We start from the raw sequence: 20,716 nt of genomic DNA, 5'->3' as shown, positions 1-20,716 counted from the left end.
GCCGCTGTGATCTCACTCGATGGCAACCAGCAACACATGCTTCAGAATATTGATATTTCTTACAGGTGTTCTCCATTTTAAGCCGCTAGGTTTATCTCACGGGAGAAAGATGGGCCATCTCCTCCCGTGCGATTAACTGCCTCTGAAAACCTTCCAGAGGTCCGCTGTGGGTCGCTTCTGACTATATGGTACACAACAACAACAACAGGTTTATCTCAATTCCACTAACTTTTTGTTGAATGTAGTCTACGGTTGTCACTTTCTTTTATGGAATATGTTTTAGATGTGAGCACTTTCCCCTCCTTCATACTAAATGCTGTATTCCTGTCTGTACATCCAGAAATCAGAATTACGTTTTGATCAACTGCATCAAAATGTTGCTTATGTTAAGTTGGCAGCCAGATAAAATGCCTCAGCCGTTTGCACTGGGTCGTATGTTTTTAAGTCGCATCTTTCCCATCTTCTATTTGGGCTCTTCACTTACATGCAGGAAATTTCCTTTACAACCTTTTGCCTTTCATCTTGGTAGTCTTGAAGCCTGTTTCTAGCCCTTGGAATTCATCTGGCTCCTGACCATGTGGTGTGGAGGGCCGTGTCTAATGCTAGAACTGTGCTCCAGAACTTAGCCTGCGGCCTGGCTGTGCCTGTGCTGGTGCCGTGATCTCGGGCAGTGCACCTTGCTTTCTAAGCCGGTGTCTCCTCATCTGTAAAGTGGAGGTGATCCATTCCAGCACCATCAAGTCTTTGGGGGCCTGAACTCGGTGGGACCACCTTGTTTTGCGGGGCTTCAGAATTCCACGAAAGAAAGCCATAGCAGTTTACCTGGGGTAGGGGGACAGTCATTGAAACCCTGTTCCACTGCACATGCTTAGATGACCAGGCACCCACATCCAATCAACAGCAAACAGCCACTGCTTACCTGGAAAGCCCTGGCCTCCAGGCTCTTCATGGACACTTCGTCCTTTGCTTCCAGTGTCCCCTCAGCCTCTGTCCTCCTATCTGTCTAGCATCTTCTGTATTCGCTGTTCTCTTCTTTACTGATTTTATTGAAATTTGCTCAGCAGTCCACCTTGTATGAGATTCTTCTCACTTTCCTGCCTTCGACCGAGCTGAAGCTTTATTCCTTGACTTCTACACTATTAATAGCTTCCTCCTTTTTCACTCTGAAGGCATTGGTGGCTCGGTGGTAGAATTCCCACCTTCCATGCAGGAACCCTGGGTTCAGTTCTTGGCCCAGGCATCTCATGTGCAGCCACGTGCAGTCCGTGTGTGTGTGTGTGATGTGATGTGATGCATAACAGCTTGTTAACCTGGGCTATAAAGGTTGAGGTCCAAGGGAAAACCTGTGCTTAAAAAGAGCCCACACAATATGATCTCATTTATGACTTTATGTAAATTACCTTCGTATGTTTATGGCTTTGCTAAATTAAAAAGAGAGTTCTGATTTTTAAACTAACAGAAAAGGAGGGGTATTTTTCATATCCTTTGATATTAAAACAATTAAATTAAAGAAATAAAAGGGAATTTGGTTGGGAGTTGGAAAATGCCCATGGGCGAGCAGAGTGAAGAGAGCGGGGTTCTGGCTGAGACCTGGCCCAGCGGGGCGGCACTGCGAGGGTTTAAGGCCTGAGGAGTGGCTGGATGGCTTCTCCTCCCAGATCTCAGAGCCTCTTCCTCCTGCTCCCGGAGAAATAATGTTTCCCTGGGGGATGAAAAGCATCCCTTTGTGCAGCCTTTAATTGCCATGTTGTTGTGCTGAGTGAATGAATGGCAGGCGGATGCAGCAGCTGGGCACAGCCAATGCCAGGCGGCAAAGCCCGCTCCCTCAGGACAGCCTGGACCAGCTGGCTGGGAGCGGTGCCCACCTCTGCCCCATGCCCCACTGGACCAGCCCGAAGCGGGACAGGCGCTGGTGGGGCCGGAGTGGACTCTGGAGGAAGGGAAAGGGGCGGGCGTCTGGGAAGGTCCGGAGCCACTCTCAGAGGCTTATTCTTCTCATCCTCCTTTCCCCTCCCCCGCCCTCTTGTTTTTCAGACCGTCAGCATCAATAAGGCCATTAATATGCAGGAAGTGGCTGTAAAGGAAAAACACGCCAGAAATATCCTTTTCGATGCTGCTTGGAAGACTGACCCTGAGTGGGGTCGGATATTGGGGAGGGAAGTGAGGGTGAGGCTTCCCCACACACCCCCAGGAAAGGGAACCCCTGGCCAGGCCCCTGCAGGCTCTGAATAGCTTCCTGTCAGGGATCAAGGACTGATCTCAGATGTCACACCGTTGGGGTGGGAGAGATTGAGGCGGCAGAGGCCAGCTAGCCCTTTTAATGCCACCAAGAATCCCCTTCCTCTTCTCTAGACTGACGCTTCTGAACAGTGGGAAGGTCACAAGAAGTTACTTTCCTTTGAGGCACGGGGAGCTTTTCACCTGTGTTGGCAGACATGCCAGGCCCTGCACGTTGCCCCAGGCCCACGCTGACCACCTCCTTGGGTGAGTGGACTCTCAGGGGCAGTGATTCGCCTCAGCCATGGGTGTTAAGACCCCTCTGTGTGATCAGGGTCATCTGATGACAGAAGCAGAGAAAACTAGAGCCTCAGAGTGGAGTACAGAAACTAGTGGTTTACCAGCTTGTCACTAGGAAAGCAGAGGCCGTGGGCAGTCACCATTATGGGATGAGGTCTCTGCAGGGACGTGGAGGCAGCACCTTGGGGTGGTGGCTCCCTCAGACATTTGCCTTGAGGTGTGGAGCCCAGGAGTTAGAGTCTGAGACTAAAGATGGAAGGAGGAGGCCTCCAGGGGGCTGTCTTAATGTCTCTGCTGGGGCTGTCAGATGGGCTTCAGGGCAAGTGGAATCTGGCCTGGCATTCAACAGCCCCTTCTTCCCTGGCACAGCCCAGACCATGGCGGGCACTTGGCAATGTTGCCAGAAGCAGCTTGTCTATGATGGAAAAGTGTCTGGTCGGAATTGGAAAGGGCTTTGCTGCAGGGTGGCGTGTCCAGAACCTTGACGATAACCAGCCTACATGGATCCCCTTCCCCATCAGAAGACCCCTCACTTTACTGTGTCACAGGTGAAGCCTTGTCATGCTAGAAAACAAACCATCCGTTTATAGAACATAAGTGGCCCAGTTGATTTTCTCCAAAGGAATGACCCAGTCCCAACCCCACGTTCCAGGTGTTTGTCATCGTTCTGACACGAGACATGAAGGAAGAGCGGCCTTTGTCATAGGTCGTGTGTTCTCTTGGATGGAGGATGGCAGGGAGGACCAGACCAGCAGTGGCAGGGCCACCTCATACCCTGGGGTGACAGAAGGGACATTGCAGTGCACCTCATCGGGCTTCTGTTCAGATAGACTATGTCAGTAAAGTAAGGAGCCCTGGCAGTGCAGTGATTAAAGGACTGGGCTGCTGACCAGAAGGTCAGCAGTTCACACCTGCTGTCAGCTCCACAGGAGACAAGACCTGGCAATCTGTTCCTGTGAAGACGACAGTATAGGAAGCCCCGTGGGCAGTGTGCCCTGTCTGACGGGTTACTGAGTTGGAATGGACTTGACCGGCAGACAACCACCACGACGTGTCCACAGTCAGCCTGTGAGAGGTCAGCGCTCAAAAGGGGAGAAGCTGCTTCCTTTCTTGTCTGCCTCCTTTGTTCTGAGAGGGTGTGTTTTGGTCTGTTGTGATTGTGAGGTGCCATCAAGTCGTCTACAACACACGGCGACCCTGTGAACGACAGACCTGAACTTGGCTCCGTCCTTCGCCATCCTCACCATCTCCGACATGTTCAAGTCCATTGTTGAAGTTGCTGTGTCAGGCTTTCTTGGTAAAGGTCTTGCTCTCTTTTACTGAAGGATTCTCTGCCTTTCCCAGGATGAGATCTTCTTTCTCCAAGAACTGGTCCTGGTGTTTTTTAGTAGTTTATGTAAAACTGTAAATTCTTTCAGAAATAACCCCAAGACCATAAGCCGATTTCAACTTCTAGGCGCCTAGTTTATGTTGAAAGCCATCCCTGTCCAAAGGCACCTTTCTGCATCCACAGGGAAGCGGCTTTATAGCACCCACCTCTTAGACGCAGAACGACTGTGTTCTGGACGCGCCCTTTTGGTCCTCACCCGAAGCAAGTCCTTCCGCCCTAAATTATGCACCTTGCCTGAGTATTGGCACAGGTGTCGAAAGTGCCAGGTGAAGAGGCAACCACCCCACTCGAAACCAGTGGTGCCCAGTTACTGGGTGTGTGAGGCTTGTGGAAGCAAACAATCACAAAAGAAAAGTGGAAGTCCTCCGTCTCCTCCTTCAGGCGACACATTAATTACGGAGGCCTGGAGAGCTAGACCTTGGCTCACAAGGCCAGGAGCATTTATGCCACTCAGACCTCGGGCAACAGGCGGCTCACGAAGGGGCTTTGGATTGGAAGGAATTGACCCCTAGATGACCTTCACAAGGAGTTCAAGGTGTTGGGAGCTGAAGATACACCTGAGCAAGGCCGGGGAGGTTTATGGAAAAGGTGGATAGTAGATAAGTTTACGTTCAGTTCAGTCGTTGTCATTGCTAAGGAGTCAGAACTGACTCATAGCTGACCCTGCAGCAGGCTTTCAGAGACCGTAAATCACAAGGGAGGCGACTGCCCATCTTTCGCCAGCAGAGCAGCTGGTGGATTTGAACTGCATGCCTTTGGGTTGACAGAACAACTCTTTGTCCATTAGGCCACCAGAGCCAAGATGAGAGCAGGGCAGATTCGATGGAGGAGAGTTGGGGGTGCTACCCTGAAAAGGGCCAAGACCGTCAACAGGCCGGTGTATAAGGGTCCCCAACTGGAGCCATGGTTCTTCATTAAAAGCCGAAGCATGTTCCATCTCCTAAATAATGTATTAGAAAGGACTTTGAAAACTGTAATGTGTTGTTGAAATGTTAGCTGCTCTTGGTCCCCAGAGGGGCCGCATCCCAAATCCAGCCCAAGCCGGGGAAGAGCAGTCGGCGCCTTTGCAGACCAGAGCACACTGGCGCAAACTGGAAAACGATCCTTCTCCCTGAGGACTCCGCCATCTGTGGGGAGATCGTCTGCTAAAACGGATTTTATTAGAACAAGACATTTCCTTGCCATCTGCCAAAAATTACCAGAATAAATACACAGCTCGATGGCGTCTGCGCTCAGGGTAGTGCCTCCCAAGGTACCAGAGGTCGGGCCCCACGCTGTTCTCTTCCTTGACCTCCTGCACCATGCATCCTGGGCACCCACCACGAGAAAGGGGCGCAGACCTTTTGGTCTGTTGTCAACCGCCTGCCGCTCTCTAGCAACGCTGTGCTCTGCTGGAAGTTTTGCCACGTGTTCCACAAACTGCTCCGAGATGGACACCCGAACGTGAGTCCTGGGCCTGTGGGGGGCTGGCCTGGGAGCCGTGTGCGAGTGGCCTCCTGCGTGGGCTGCAAGGCGGCCCTCCTCTCCACACTGAGGAGTCGGAACTGCCCTTTCTCTCAGCCCTTTGGTTACCAGTCAGGTACTTCTGCCTGGTCAGCATCTGCTCCCCACCCAGCCCCGTCCTTGACCGTTCTCTGCCCTCATAGCCTGTTCTCCTCCCTTGCCAGGTCCTGAAGGACTCGCTGAGGTACAAAAACGAATTGAGTGACATGAGCAGGATGTGGGTAAGTTTGGAGATGCGGTCAGGCACCACCTACCTGCTCCTCCTGCCCTTCCTGAGGGGCCACAGAACCAGGACTAGCGGGTGGAACAAATTTCTTCTCTTTCAACTTTTTTAGAATTTCTTCCATGAAAATCAGAGAAGGGATTTAAAAAAACAAACAAAAAACCCACAAACACCAAAAACCCATGATACTCATTGTTCCTGGGGTCTTTGGAAGCTCCAGAGAGGTTCTCGAGCCTGAGATTATATGTCTGTGGAACCTCATGGGACAGCTTTCTCTAAGCTTTGGGATCGACTCAGCAGTAACATTGCCCAGTCCCTACTGTGCCCTGTCCACTGTGCCATTGTGGTCAAAGTGCTTTGGGAAGTAACTTATACGAAACAATTCTTAGTGCGCCTAATGGGTGGCAGGACTGGTTACGTGGAAATATCCCAGCCTATCGAGAAATGTGTGTCTCTCCATACACACTAGCATCTCTCTTAGATTTTTAAACCCCAAAGAGGGGGGTGTGAATGCCGAAGTGGGAGGATGTGGGGTTATCTGCAATTTGAGACTGACTGATTTATTATGATATTCCACTTTGCCCACTAGTTAAGAACTGCTAGCCCATTTCCCCTATTATTAACTCTGGCTGTAGTCACAAAATATGAGTGGTTATATAATTTAGTCCACCCCGTTATAGATGAGGAAGTATAGAAGAGAAGCCACTTGCCCAAGTGCACAAAGGTGATAGTTGTCCTGCACTCTCCCAATTACATGTTGTTATTGTTGTTGTTGTTGTGTGCTGTCAGTTACAGCTCTGAATGACCCTGGGAACAATGGCTCTGAACTTTGTCCTGTCCTGAGTCAGCCTTACCCTTTCTGACACACTCAACCCCAGTGATTGTGTCAGTCAATCTGATCCAGGGTCTTCCTCTCCTGTGCTGACCTTCTAATGCTGTAACTTGGAAAAATTAGGACTTTATTTTATTTTTGCTAGAATTATCCTAGTATACCTTTTAATCTTTTTTACTTTCAAACTTTTCTGTATTCTCATGATTTAGAAATTTGATTCAAGATGATCACTGGTGAGTGACGTGGTTGAGCATTTACTTTTGTTATAATAAACTGATGTGTATCACTCATCTTACTTTTTTCTCATTCTCCTTTTTATCTGTTACTAAGTGGAAGGTGAAATTTTTTCCTGCTCTTTAAAAATTACAGCGTCTCTTAATAATTCTAGAATATATACTTATCAGAGTTTAAAATGTAAATCTCTCCTGTAACGCAAAGACCTTAGAATACTTTAACTTCATTCTTTCCTTCTCAGTTTATTTGATATTATCATCATGATATTATAAATATTGGTTCTTTTTTAGACACTGTAAAATGTTACTTTGTTTTAGTATATACTTCTCATTTTTTCTTAGATCTCAGACCTTTCATTTGATATCACTTTCTTCCTGCCTGCATTATTTCTGTTAGAGCTTCTCTTCGAGTTGGCTACATTTCCTTGTCTGTGGATGTCTTTCCTTCACCATTATTCTTGGAAGATACTTTCTCCGAATTTAGAATTCCAGAGTGACAGTTATTTTCTCTCTGCACATGGAAGAGATTATCCATGATATCATTCCAATGACTTTTGGCTTCCATTTTTCTTCTTCATGAAGTCAGCTGTCAGGCTTGCCTCTTTGAAGCTAATACATGGTTTTTTGCCTGTTTTTATAATCTTTCTGTGTGTCTCAGTGTGAGTTTATTTTGGCTTCTTTGAGCTTAAATCTGTGGGTTTGTAACTTTAATTAGTTTTTAAAAATTCCATTGTCTCTTCAAATAATAATTTTGCTTTATTCTGTCTTCTCCTTCTGAGACTTTGATTAGAAATGTGTTAGACTTTCTTACTTTATTTCTGTTACTCTGTTCCCCTTGTCTATAAACTACTGTTTCATTTTTCTTCTACCTACTTGTCTCTCTAGATCATCTCTATTTCACTTCACATTTCTTCTTTTATTGAGTCTAATCTCCAGTCACTTAAATGAAGTTTTTGAAGGGCCCAGTATTTCAGAAATGGACTAGTACTGCTTCATTGTCTTGGTCTAGAAGCTCCACCAAAACCTGTCTATCATGGGTGGTATAGCACTTGTCTGTGCGTTGCTGTACAGAGGTAACCCATGGTTGCTGTGATGCTGAAGCCTGTGACAGTGATGTGCCAATCGTGGTAATGGGCACCCATGGTGGACACTGTTGGCTGGAGCTTCCCGACTAAATCAAGCCTGGAAGCAGGAGCGGCATCCACTTCCAAAATGGCTTGCCTCCAGAAACTCTATGTACGAACAGTGCTCAGGCTGTTCATTCATAGGGTCGCTATGAGTCGTCTACAGCTCGACGGCATTAAACAACAACAACAACAATCTGTTGTTAAACATTTTATTAAAGATTTCCATTTTATCTAATGCAGTTTTCATTTCTCGGAATTCAGTCTTTTCCCCTCAATCTGATCAACATTCCAATCCTTTGTGTCTTGCATGTGTTTTGAAACTGTCCCATTTATTTAGACATATTAAACACAGTAGTAATTATGTTTATCACTTTCTGTAATTCCATTATCTACAGTCCTTTGTTCTGATTCTGCCATCTGTTATTTTTGGTGAATTTCACCCATGTTTTATAGTTTCTTTCTGAACTTAGTTTTTTGGTTTGGTTGGTTGGTTGTTGTTGTTTCTTACTGTGAGATGCTAACAGTAGTTTCCTTAGAATTTTACATGTAGAAATTCCTTGAAGTCTGTAATAAAGGCGTATTCCTCCATTGAGGATTCATATTTATTTCCACCTAGAGCACCCTAAATTAAATTTTCAGCTTGAGGTTTTGTAAATTGTGGGGCAAATCCCTGTGAGGACTGGCTTATAGATGAAATTCTCAGCAGCAATTTTCCCCCCCTCCCTCTGATTACTACAGTGGTTTGGGGCCTGAGATTTCCTTTGAAGTCCTTAGGGAGGACCATGCATGAGTTTAGTAGTTCCCTGGCACCAGAGAGGCAGTCCTTTGACTTTTTCACTTGATTCCTTGCCTTGACCAAACCAAACCAAACCAAACCCCTTCTTCTTATTGACTGCCTGGTCCTTGAGGTTCAGAAACCAAAACCGAGGTTCGTTTGGTAACCCAAAATCCTCTTCTTACCCTGCCAAACCCCATATTCCATTTACCTCTCTGAGTATGTTTACTATGTTTACTCAATCCCTTACTTTCTTGCTAGCTTTTTATACTTTCACAAAGAAGATTGGAAAATATTTTATCCAATATTTTTAGTGGTTTCTAGTGAGGTACCTAGCCCTACTTGTTATCCAAAATAGAATTATTTTCTATCTCTTTTGCTTATATAGTTCTGTCTCTCTCGCTTGACCGAGTTTCTGGAAGGTACAAGTCATCTTTTACTTTTTGATGTTTATGCCTTTTCATGGGAAGTATCTTTTTTTTTTAAATTTTATTTTATTTTATTATTTTTGTGTGCGTGTACCGTCAAATCAGATCTGACTGATACAGGAGGAGATTGTCCCTCCTTCCCCGGCAGAGCATCTGGTGGATTCAAACTGTGCACCTCTGGGATTGTAGTTGCAGTTTCTTGCCACTAGGCCACCAGAGCTCCCCTGGGAAGTATCTTTTTTATATTGAGAATATTTCCCCTTCTTTTTAATATTTCCCAGTTTTTCTGTAATAAATATTACGTAAATCCAATGAATGGAAATTTCTCAAAGAAAGCAAATGAGAAAGTATCTTCATCACTAACATTGACGTTTTAACCTCTTCTGACTGCTCACCTCCCTTTGATGTCCTCCAAGGCACGTTTTTGGTGGGTTCCTTGACTCCGCTCTAGAGGCTGTTGTTATTGTTGTTGTGTACTATCGGATCAAGTCATAGCAACCCTATGAACAATGGCTCTTACTTAATCCAGTCTTGCTTTATCCTGAGCTAACTTCACATCTCTTGACACATCTGATCCCCACTGCTACAGTCACTCCATCTCATCCAGGGTCTTCCTCTCCTGACCTTTCGAAATATATTATCCTTCTCTCAAAAGAAAATGTAAAAAGTTCACATTCATATGGGAATCACAGCTATTACATTTAAGTGTTCTTTGTGCCTCCATTTTGCTCCTTTTAAAAAAAAATGATAATAATAGATAATTATAAGTTGCCAGCATCACTTCGTTAGTTCTAGCTTATTCCCAGGTTTCAGCACAGGCCAATACGATGGCCTGACTGCTTGGGGAGGTCTCACAGGAAGGCTTATTTATTACAAGCTAGATGATCCCATTCCAAATTGCTATCATTGTTGTTAAGTGCCACTGAGTCGACTGTGACTCACAGCAGTGAACTCGCCCCATGAACAATAGAGAGAAACTTTGCCCTATCTTGTACCATCCTCCCCATTTCCTCCATGCTCAAGCCTATTGTCATAGTCACTGTGTTAGTCCAATCGCATTGACGGTCTTCCTTTCTCTCACTGACTGCTTTTCCCAGCAGGATATCTTTTTCCTAGGACTGATATCTCCTGACAACAGAATCACTATCACATGTGTAATACAGTAGATCCTTTTAGTCTTTTGAAATCCATGTGGGGAAGATATTTCCCCTCTCATGATTAGAAAGATAGAGACAGAAAGAAAGCAGCAGCCTGTGGCTAGACTATGAGAGCACAGAGTGGGAGAATGAAAGTTTTTAAACTGAAAAACTTGTCCAATATTTTCCCCCCTAGGGAATCATCATTCCTTTAAAGAAGATTATACTATAAAAATTTTCATTGAGGCAGAATTTATAACAGCAAAAATTTGCCAACAACTAAAATGGATTATAATAGGGACTTGGTTCTATAAATTGTGTACACGCTTAGACTTCGTAGTCACTAAAAGTAATGACACAGAAGAACATTTAAGACCCTATGGAAAAGCACAGCATATTAAGTGATGAGAAAGACACTTTAAAACAAGTTGATCTCAAACAAAACAAAACAAAATTGATTTTATCTGGTTGGTAGTTAAGGTGAAACTTCTGCGATGTATGTGCTTTTCTGTGTTTTCCAAATTTTCGATAATGAGCATTGGTCATTTTTATAATCACGATAAACATATTCCAGTCCTGGGTCTAAGTGTCTCTCTTTGTCAAGGGTCATGGTGCTGAACCCATGCTGTCTTCCCTTTTTTGAAAGGGTCACCTGAGTGAGGGGTATGGACAGCTGTGCAGCATCTACCTCAAACTGCTGAGAACGAAGATGGAGTACCACACCAAGGTGAGTCTGGCTAGACGGGCCGGCCAGCATCCCTCCTCCTGCCCTCGCACGTTCTCCTCAGGTCCTGCCTGGGCTAGCCGCGAGGTCTTTCAGGTGGTCAGACAGCCTGCTATCCTCAGGAAGTATTGATTAGCTGTGTAAGAGAACACATCTTACTACGCAGCCACAGTCAGGACCTTGAGGTTTGACCAGGCACTAGTATTTGACCCCACGTCACCTGCATTTGGTTCCCCCCATTTTACAAATAGAAGCACCATATCCACCAACTTATTTTATGAAAATGTTTTAGAAGCACTGACTCTACTGATGACTGTTGATAACAATTCCTTCAATCTGCATTGTTTCTACCACAGAATCTTCATTTAAGAAATACATTTTAGCCACTATCTCTCACATGCCCTGTATTCTTTTGCCACAAGTGACAATTAAGTAAGAATGGTCTTCATTTTAGTGGGGAGAGGAGCCTTAACAAAGTCAGTAACTATGTAATAATGCAGTGCAGAAGCGTTAACGGCTTCGGTGAAACTATAGGCAAGTGCTGGAGAGGTCCTGAATTGAGTGAGAGCTGTGGTCTCAGAGAGGTAAACCGAAGATTGTACCGCTTGAGGTGGGTCTTGAGGGATGAGTAAAATTGAGAATGGGTGAGGAGGAAGAAAAATTACTTTTCAGGTGGTTGCGGAAATAAATGGCCCACTTTGGGGAAACTGACAGTAGAAATGGAGGGGGGAAATATATTTAAAAAATACTATGTAATTGAGTGTATACTACCCCATAGGTACATGAAAAATCTGCTTGATAAATGTAACTTTGGTTCGTTGATACCAACCGAATTACTTAATCTTTTATTTTCTTGAGCTAAAATCTATAAACATAAAAATTAGTTTTCAACAAAAATAATAAAAAATAAAAATTTAAAAAAATTAGTTTTCAATTGTACAATTCAGTAGTAGTTAGGCATTCTCAATGTTGGACAGCCGTCACATATTTCCACAACATCTTCATCTCCCTAAAACAGTGAACCCCATCAACAATCTCACATCCCCTCTTCCTCCCAGCCCATAACAGCCACTGACTACTTTTTTTTTCCCCCACCAGTCTACTTTTATCTCAATGCATTTGCCTTTCAGGATATTTCCCATGAAGGGAATCATTCAATATGTGACTTTTTGTGGCTGACCTCGTTCACTTAGCGTGTTTTCCTGATTCGACCACGTTGTAGCATGAATCAGGTCTGCGTTTCTTTTATGGCCGAGTAACTGGGGCTTGTGGTGCCTCTTTGGCAGTTCTAATCCACCTGCAGCTCCACGAGAGAAAGATGAGCCGTCTCCTCCTGTGCGATTTACAGCTTCCCAGATACCTGATGGCAGATCAGCTCTGAGTGGGTTCTGACTTGACAGCAATGAGTTTGAATCGAGGAATGTACTGCTTTGTGTTTGCGTTTCAGCTGATGGACATTGGAGCTGTCGCCACCTTTTGGTGATTATGAATAGCGCTTCTGTGAACATTTCTGTGCAAGTGTCCACGTGTCCATTTTCATTTCTTTTAGGAATATACCTAGCAGGGAATTTATCGAGCTGTATAATTCGATGTTTTCTTTCTTGAGGAACTTATTTTTCACAACAGCAGCACCGTACTGCATTCCCGCCAATAATGTGCGCTGGCTTCCAGTTCTCTACTTCCTCACCAACACGTATTATATTATTCCCTTTCTTAGACCATCTTAACTGGTGAGTTAAGACCATCTTAATTCATTGCTGCTGAGTCAGAACCAACTCCGAGTTGCCCCTCTGGCGGGTTTTCAGAGACTGTCTACTGTGCACGGGAAGATTATCCATCTTTCTCCTGTGGAGTCACTGATGAATTTGGACCATCAGAGCAGTACTGCCTTTGGGTTAAAGCATCCAATTGTTTGTTGTTGTTGTTGTTGTTGTTGTTATGGTTATGTACCATCGAGTCGCTTGCGACTCATAGCGACCCTATGTACAACAGCCCTAAACTCCGCTCTGTCCTGTGCCAATCGCACTGTCTCTGACACTCCCATCCCGATTATCCCAGTCACTGAATCAATCCACCTCATAGAGGGCCTTCCTCTCCTGCGCTGTCCCTCCACCCTCCCAAGCATGATTTCCCTCTCCAAGGACCGGTCTCTCCTCACAACATGTCCAAAGTATGTTAGACGGAGCCTCAGAATCCTTGCCTCCAAGGAGCCACCTGGTTTAAAGCATCCAATAGGATGTGGAAATTATTGAATATCATCACTCTTATGGGCAAGTAAAAATTTTGCTGAAGAGAACTAAAAAACACTGTAGCCGTCCATTGAAAGAGATTCAAGCTGAATTCAGAGGGCAGTACGGACTAAGGAATATCACTGTTCATGTCAGATGTCTCTTAGCTGAAAGCAGAGAATCCAGAAAGGACGTTTGTGTTTTAGTGACTGTGCGTAGGCATCCAGCTCTATAGATCTTAAACTAATTATGGATAGCATTGTGAAGAATGGAATTCCAGGACACTCAATTGTGCTCACGTGAAACCTGCACAGAAACCAAGTGGAGCTCATTCAAACTGGAAAAGGGGACACTGTGTGGTTTCTTCCAGCATTAGCTAGACAGACAAGACAGGGTTCTTGGTGTACAAGTTTTCCTCGGTCACATTTATTCCTAAGAATTCGGTTGCTTTTGATGTTGTAAATGGAATAGTTTTCTTTTCAAACTGTTGGTTGGCATATGTGGAAGTACAACTTCTTACTTACTTATTTCTTTCTTTATATATATATATATATTGTGTGTGTGTGTGTGTGTGTACTGTCAAATCAGATCTGACTGGTACAGGAGGAGATTGTCCCTCCTTCCCCGGCAGAGCATCTGGTGGATTCGAACCGTGCGCCTCTGGGATTGTAATTGCAGTTCCTTGCCACTAGGCCACCAGAGCTCCCCGGAAGTACAACTTCTTTTTGTAACTGTTGCGTACCATTCAGTGCCTCCTTTCCCTTATTGGCACTATGCTGATCACCCACTTTTTGTACCCTGCCTTTCCTGTTGTGCACTTTAATACATTTCTCTTATGTAGTTAATGATTTTCACTCCCCCATCTCTGATAACCATCCGAGAACGTTTCATTCTATGGGTTAACTTTCCTCTAACTTTTCATGGTAGCAGACTCATACAGTATTTGTTCTTTTATGATTGACTTGCTTCACTCAGCAGAATGTCCTCCACGTTCATCTATGTTACAAGGTGTCTCCGACACTTAATTGTTCTTTGCCATTGCATAGTATTCTACTGTATGCATGTACCACAGTTTGTCTGGTCATTCATCTGATGATGGGCACTTAGATTGTCTTTGTCACTTTGCTGTCGTGACCAGTGCTGCATTGAACGTGGGTGTGCATATATCTGTGCTTGTGAAAGGTGGACATTGAGCAAGGAAGACCACGGAAGAGCTGACGTCTTAAATTGCAGTATTGGGGAACAGTGTTGACTGTTCGCTTCCAAAATAACAAACAAATCTATCTTGGCGGAAGTACAGCCAGGGAGCTTTTTAGAGGCAAGGGTAGTACGACTTCATTTTGCACACCTGAGTGTGAGGAGGGGACAAAGTGGAAAGCAGCTGATGACCAAGCTGTGAGCGTGACAAGAATCCATGTCACAGAGACCTTAGCACCCACTGAAACATGATGCTTCTTGGTCTCCTCTATACTTGGAAGAGGAACAAATTGTAAAGAAGTGATGATGAATCAGATGTGCGTTCTGGGTGGTTCTTTCTGGAGGCCGTGTGAGGGGGGATTTGAGGAGAGCTGGCTATCAGCATGGAAGAGATTGAGGCCAGAATGAGAACAGTTGTCTTTGGGATGGCAAAGGGCGAAAGCTTCCTGAAGGTGGACAGGAAATGAAAGAGGAGCAAAGGCAGAAACTGGGGGGACCGGTAGGTGCAGTGGGAAAGCCTCGGGCAGTCATAGGAGGGGCAGAGGTGGAAATTGAGAAGGGCAGGGATGCAGGTGCAGCGGGCGCTGGGCTCTGAGGAGAGAGCACAGGTGCGCTGCTTCTCCTTTGCCCTCGGTGTCTGGCACATCATCTAGCCTGCAGCAGGTCCTCAGTGGGGAATTGTTGAGTCAATGAAGGAATGAGCTGGAATCTAGACTTAATAGCAGCCCAGGGGGGAACCAGTCCTGAATAACATCAGAGGTGAATCCTTCCTTTGAGGCCAGCTGGGTTTACTTGTGTACATCACCTGTAGGTGATGGAGGGAGGTATGGGGAGGGGAGGGGTTAAGATTGTTTCCACATGATGTAAGAAGCAAAGGCTCGTGCTGCGGTGGAAATACCAGGCACCGATCTTGAGAATGGAACAGTTAGTGATGGAAGGAGGAGCAGGTCAGTGTAATAGCAGCGGCTGTTTGTGGCTGAGAGCCCTGTGGAACAGTAACAGCAGCTGGGAGTTCTCCAGGGCGTCTGGCACAGAGTATGGGAAAGGATCCAGGTCACTAGGCTTCATCTGCAAGATTGTGAAGGGAAAGGCAGCCAATAAGATCAGGATGTGGGTGAGTGTGGGGCCAGGTCAACAGTCATGATGTCCAGGTAGAACAGAGAAGCAAATGTGGCCAAGAGGGGCAAGGGCCCGAGAGATAAGAGATGAACAAATAGTGGGCATGGGAATGTAAGAGGACTTAGCAGCAAAGTGAGTTGCTGGTGTGCAGGATGTCTGTTGAGGGGCCGATCCACGTGATGGCAGGGCCCAGGGAGAGGCACAAGTATGAGTAGCTGGTGTGGAGCAGAGGCAACGTGAAACTGAGCGTGTCAAGGTTTGTCATCTCAGAGACTGCAGAAAGACTGGTCCTGGGGCCAGAGACTTAGGGTAAGGCCCCGGAGATTGACGGATGCCAGTGACAAGGCCCCATTCAGATCGTAAGTAACAGAATCAAATGAACCTTTGAGAGCAGTTTTATGTGAAGTAGAGAAACACTGGGACCCTGGGAAAATGTGACCATACCTCCCAGCCTGTGGAGTGAGCAACCGTCACTGCAGAAGGTCGCATAGTCCTTTTGGTGAGAGCGTGATTTAATTTAGAGTTAGTGGGTGAGCCTTCTGGGAAAGGTTGAGGCTGGAAACGTCCCTGGACGTTCTGGAAGAGCAGCAGGCTGGGGAGAGAAGGAAGCACCATGAGGGCAGCAGGGAAGATGGGGAGCCCCGGGTGTGGGTGTTGCTGTCTGAAGATGACGGCTGTGAGGCAAGCAGGTGCTCTGTGGGTCTGAGTTCAGGTCCAGCACCGAGGACTATGGCAATGTGGACCCAGGAGCCAGGTCTGTAATGTGTTTCCTGGTAGAGGATAGAATATTACTATCCCCACGGCAAACAGGAAGAAACGGGAATCTTAAGCTCTAAGATCAAGCCAAGTGTCTTAGTTTCCTAGCGCTGCTGTAACAGAAATAGTGTAAGTAGGGTGGCTTTCAAAAACAGAAGTTCAGCTGTCTTTGTAAGTATAGTGTTGAGTATGCCTGCCTGTCATGCTGGAGACTGGGGTTCGATTCCCCAATGGGGAGGCACAAGTCCCTTTAGGGAGCTCTGGTGGCGTAGTGGCAAGAAGCTGTGCTGAAATCCCAAAGAATGCAGTTCAAATCCACCAGATGCTCCGCTGGAGAAAGAGAGGCAATCTCTTCCTGTGCCAGTTGGATCCAATTCGATGGTACACAAGGGGAAAAAAAGAACAGAATTTCGAATTCAGGGCACAGCCTTAGAGGGAGGTCCTCCTTTGTCCGTTCCAGTACATGAGAAAATGTCCCTGTCCTTGCTTCTGAGAAGCTTTCTGGCTGTTTATCTCCCGAGATAAATTTGTTCATTCTTCTGGCAGTCCGTGGTACAGCCAACATTCTTTGCCAACACCATAATCCAAAGGTATCCCTTCTCCAGTCTTGCTTATTCATTGTGTGATTTTCACAGGCATATAAAGTGATTCAAAATACCATGACTAGGTTCAGGCACACCTGAGTCCTCAACGGGACGTCTTAGCCTTTCACACTTAGAGCACACTTGCCTGTATCAAAACATGTCCTGCGGTTTCTCCGCTGCTGCTGGACTTAGCGATTCATCTGCCTCTGTGGTCATCAGCCAGTGTCTCTGTTTTCCTCCTGTGTGCGTCTCTGTGCTTCTGCGTCTCTGTGTAACTCCGAAGTGATTAGGTTTAGGATCCACCCTACAGTCTTCACTCACCCACTGCCGTCGAGTCGGTACCAACTCACAGCTGATCCTCCAGCAAGTTTTCAGAGACTGGAAATAGCTCAGGAGGAGATTGCCCATCTTTGTCCTGCGAAGCTGCTGGTGGATTCAGAGAGGCACTGACGATGGGTTGGCAGTGTAACTACCTACAGTCTATGCCACCAGAGCTCGCCCGCACCAACTAGTAAGATCGAGACTCCCCTGTACCAACTAGTAAGGTTGAAACTTCCCTGTACCAACTAGTAAGTTCAAAACTCCCCTGTACCAACTAGTAAGGTCTGTTACATCCCATGAGACTGTTTTACGGAAGGCAGGTAGATTACATTGCCTCCATCAGTGCAGGGTTAAGATTCTACCACATACTTACTGGGAGACACAGTCCATTATACCAGGCTCTTCCCTTTGACCTTGACTTTACCTGCCCCCTCTCAGCTCTAGCACTGAGCAACTGTACGGCTTCGAATGGGAGGGAGCTTCTAAGCACAAGAAATGTAAATTTCCTCTATGTGAGAGGAGAGAGCAAGAGGAAGCTGAGAAGGCAAATAGTCAAGAATATTAAGGGGCTTAAGGTTGGACTGAGTTTGAAGGTCTGTGTGTCTTCTGTGTACCACAGTGGGCAGATGGTCTTCCCATGGGGGTCCCATGGACTGGGTTGGAGATTACAAGGAGGGCCTTGGCTTTTAGGAACTTGAGAATCTTTGTGATGCCTGAGTCAGGCTCTCCTGAGGGAAAGTCGGTGTTTGAGTCAGTGGCTGGCCTAGTGAAAACCAGTCCCTAAGCTTCCTCTTCATGCCCTACCCTCTGTCTCTCACCTCTGAGTATTTTCACCTGCACCCCTAAATAGCATGGTATTTTTGAGGCAGACAATCTGCGTTCAGCTCCTTACCTGTGTGATTTTTAACCAAACCTCCTTTCCTCAACCCTTTGACTTGGTGTGGAGATCAAGCAAAAATGGCAGGCTCCTGCTGCCCACTTCTCAGCATGACCATCTTTAGACCCTAGAAGACTCCCGCTGAACCGAGTAGCCCCTCCTGAAAGCAGTGGGCCCCACCTCTTCCCTTGCCCATGCACCACCAACCCTAGACCCGCCTCACCGATGGAGAATGAGGCTGACTTCGCAGTAACTGCACAGCACAGACGATGCGTCATTTCCCTCAACGCTTGTCGTCTTTTCTTATCACCAGGTTTATTTTACTGATTATCTTTTACTGTAGTTGACACAGGAGTAGGGTTGCCTGCCTTGACCTCACACAGGCAGCTTGGGAAATGGTCGAGGAACAGCAGGAATCCAAAGTAGGATGCTGCATGTGTGATGGACAGTGATGGGCTGACCGCTCCCAGGTTGTGTCTCATTGCACCACATGAGGGCGTATTTAGAAGAGTGTTCTCGGCCGCAGGGAGGAAGGGGAAATGCCCTCTGCTGACTGTGCAGGATGGACTGTAGCCCTCCTCTCGGATGATGGGCCTAGGGTAGTATTGGCTGTGAGCCAGAGAGCGTGTGTTTTCAGCCAGGAGAAAACTGACACCGTCTTCTGGAGAGGAGCTTGCGGGTCCAGGCAAAGGCGTGCTATGCCCAGCAAAGGCGAGCCAGCTGCCATCCAGGCTCACTGGACGTTTCTCCCGCGAAGCTGGCATGGTTGGCTCATCCAGAGAGCTCCTAAGGCATCCTCTTCTGACTTCCTTCCCCGCTTCCCTTTCAGAATCCCAGGTTCCCAGGCAACCTCCAGATGAGTGACCGGCAGCTGGATGAGGCAGGAGAAAGTGACGTTAACAACTTGTAAGTGACTCTCCTCGTGTGCTGGACCCGATGGGGAAGCAGCTTTCATAGGTGATGGCGCTTCCCATTAGGGTCATGGAGGGCCTGAGGAGAGAGAGAGAGAATGACGGGTGGGACCTAAAGTTTCTTAGGGGATTGACCTTGGACCCATTGCCGGCAATGTCACCCCAAGGCTGTCTGTCCTGCCTCTGCTTCACCCTCTCACCTCAGCCCTGGTGCCTGTGCTCTCATTTTTATTTTGCCACTGTGGACTCTTCATCCTCTTCTGTCTCCAAATGACTTTAATTAGCCTTAAAACCTGCGTAGGTGGAGGCTGAGAATTGAAAATGGGGTGGAGGATGGTGGTGTTTAGGTCAGTCAGTGGGACTAAGACCGTCTTTAGACCGTGGAGTATAACTATGCTTTCTTTATTTCCTCCTAGTTTCCAGTTAACAGTGGAGATGTTTGACTACCTGGAGTGTGAGCTAAACCTCTTCCAAACCGGTGAGTCCCTTTCCCTCCCAGCTCTCGTGAGAAGTGTCTGGTTTCCAGCCCTTCCCCTGCTTTGATCAGTCAGCGTAGCCTCCCCTACAGGACAAGTTTTGCAGCAGAGTGTGCAGGAAGGTGATGCTCTGAGCTGTCCTCAGAGGCGTTGAGTCCATATCTGGATGGAAAGACCCTGCTTCCCTCCGCTAAAGCCCAGACCTCTGAGGTCCTAAAGACACAAGACCCCAGCAGCCTTCAGACCCTGGCTGGTCCTCTGGCTTCTCTGCCTGCTCCCCAGAGGGGAGCCACACTCGGGATTGATTTCTGCTCAGAACAGGCTCATGGCTGCTGCGTGACTGGCAGTCGTGGGAGAAAGGTCGTGGATTCTGATTGTCACTCAGGACCATGTGTGAAGCCCATGAAGTCCTGCTCTGCTCTCAGGAGGAAACTTCCAAGCTCCCTTCTGCTGAGAGTGCTGGTGTCTCGGTCATGAGCCCTAGCTCTTCCCTGACAAACCTCAGCGAGGAAGCACCTCGTTCCCTTCTCTCCAGGGTCTCCACTGCCCCACATCTCACTGCCTGGATCCCTCTCCTTCTCCTGGAAATTGAAGAGTCAATTTTCTTTTTTCCTTTTTTAATTTTTTTTTCTTTTTCTTGTATTATTTTTACGTGTACCGTCAAATCAGATCTGACTGATACAGGAGGAGATTGTCCTCTCCTTCTCCAGCAGAGCATCTGGTGGATCTGAACCGCATACCTCTGGGATTGCAGTGCAGTGTCTTGCCACTAGGCCACCAGAGCTCCCTGAAGAGTCAATTTTCTAAGATTCTGATTGTTGCGCAAGTGTCCACTTCTAAAAGAATGAGCTCCGAGTTGGAGGTGTCCATGTACCCACCTGGGCAGCCTTCTCAGATACCTGGAAGGTCAATTCTTGGAACCTTTTCACCAGCTGACTGGATGAGCTCTGTATTTCTGCCCATTCCAAGGAAAGATGATCCGACACAAGGCAGAGATTATCAAATAGCAAAATAGCATTAACATTGCATTCAGACATGTCATGCTAAAGACAATTAAAACATGGTTATAGCAGTATATCCTCATAGAGCTGCCAGAAATTCAAGCCGGATTCAGCAGAGGAAGAATGTAGAATGAGGGATATATCATTAATGATGTCAGCTAGATCTTGTCTAAAAGCCAAGAATACCAGAAATATGTTTACCTAAGATTCTGCTGAAAATTATCTAAAAATGACTGGAACAACACATCAGCAAAGAGCTGCCAGATGTGCAGGCTGGGTTTAGAAGAGGCTGTGGTGGAAGTAGCTAAGAGAATACGCCATCCCCTTTTCCTTATGAATCAGGGTGAAGTCTCTCTCA

General features: G+C 46.6%; 1 protein-coding gene across 1 annotated transcript in view; it reads left to right on the top strand.

Moving 5' to 3' along the window:
* HIP1 (huntingtin interacting protein 1) overlaps window positions 1-20,716 on the top strand; it is a 153,076-nt gene that overhangs the window by 93,704 nt on the left and 38,656 nt on the right. The window contains exons 2-7 of the mRNA XM_006889689.1: window positions 2,035-2,098; window positions 5,208-5,350; window positions 5,575-5,631; window positions 10,811-10,891; window positions 18,800-18,876; window positions 19,298-19,359. Coding sequence (XP_006889751.1) covers window positions 2,035-2,098; window positions 5,208-5,350; window positions 5,575-5,631; window positions 10,811-10,891; window positions 18,800-18,876; window positions 19,298-19,359 — 484 coding nt within the window. The remainder of the gene's footprint in view (window positions 1-2,034; window positions 2,099-5,207; window positions 5,351-5,574; window positions 5,632-10,810; window positions 10,892-18,799; window positions 18,877-19,297; window positions 19,360-20,716) is intronic.

Source organism: Elephantulus edwardii, unplaced genomic scaffold, assembly GCF_000299155.1.
Source record: "Elephantulus edwardii isolate Elephantulus edwardi_28Jun2011 unplaced genomic scaffold, EleEdw1.0 scaffold00080, whole genome shotgun sequence".
NCBI classification, from domain to species: Eukaryota; Metazoa; Chordata; class Mammalia; order Macroscelidea; family Macroscelididae; genus Elephantulus; species Elephantulus edwardii.
This window is presented reverse-complemented; position numbering and strand designations above follow the sequence as displayed.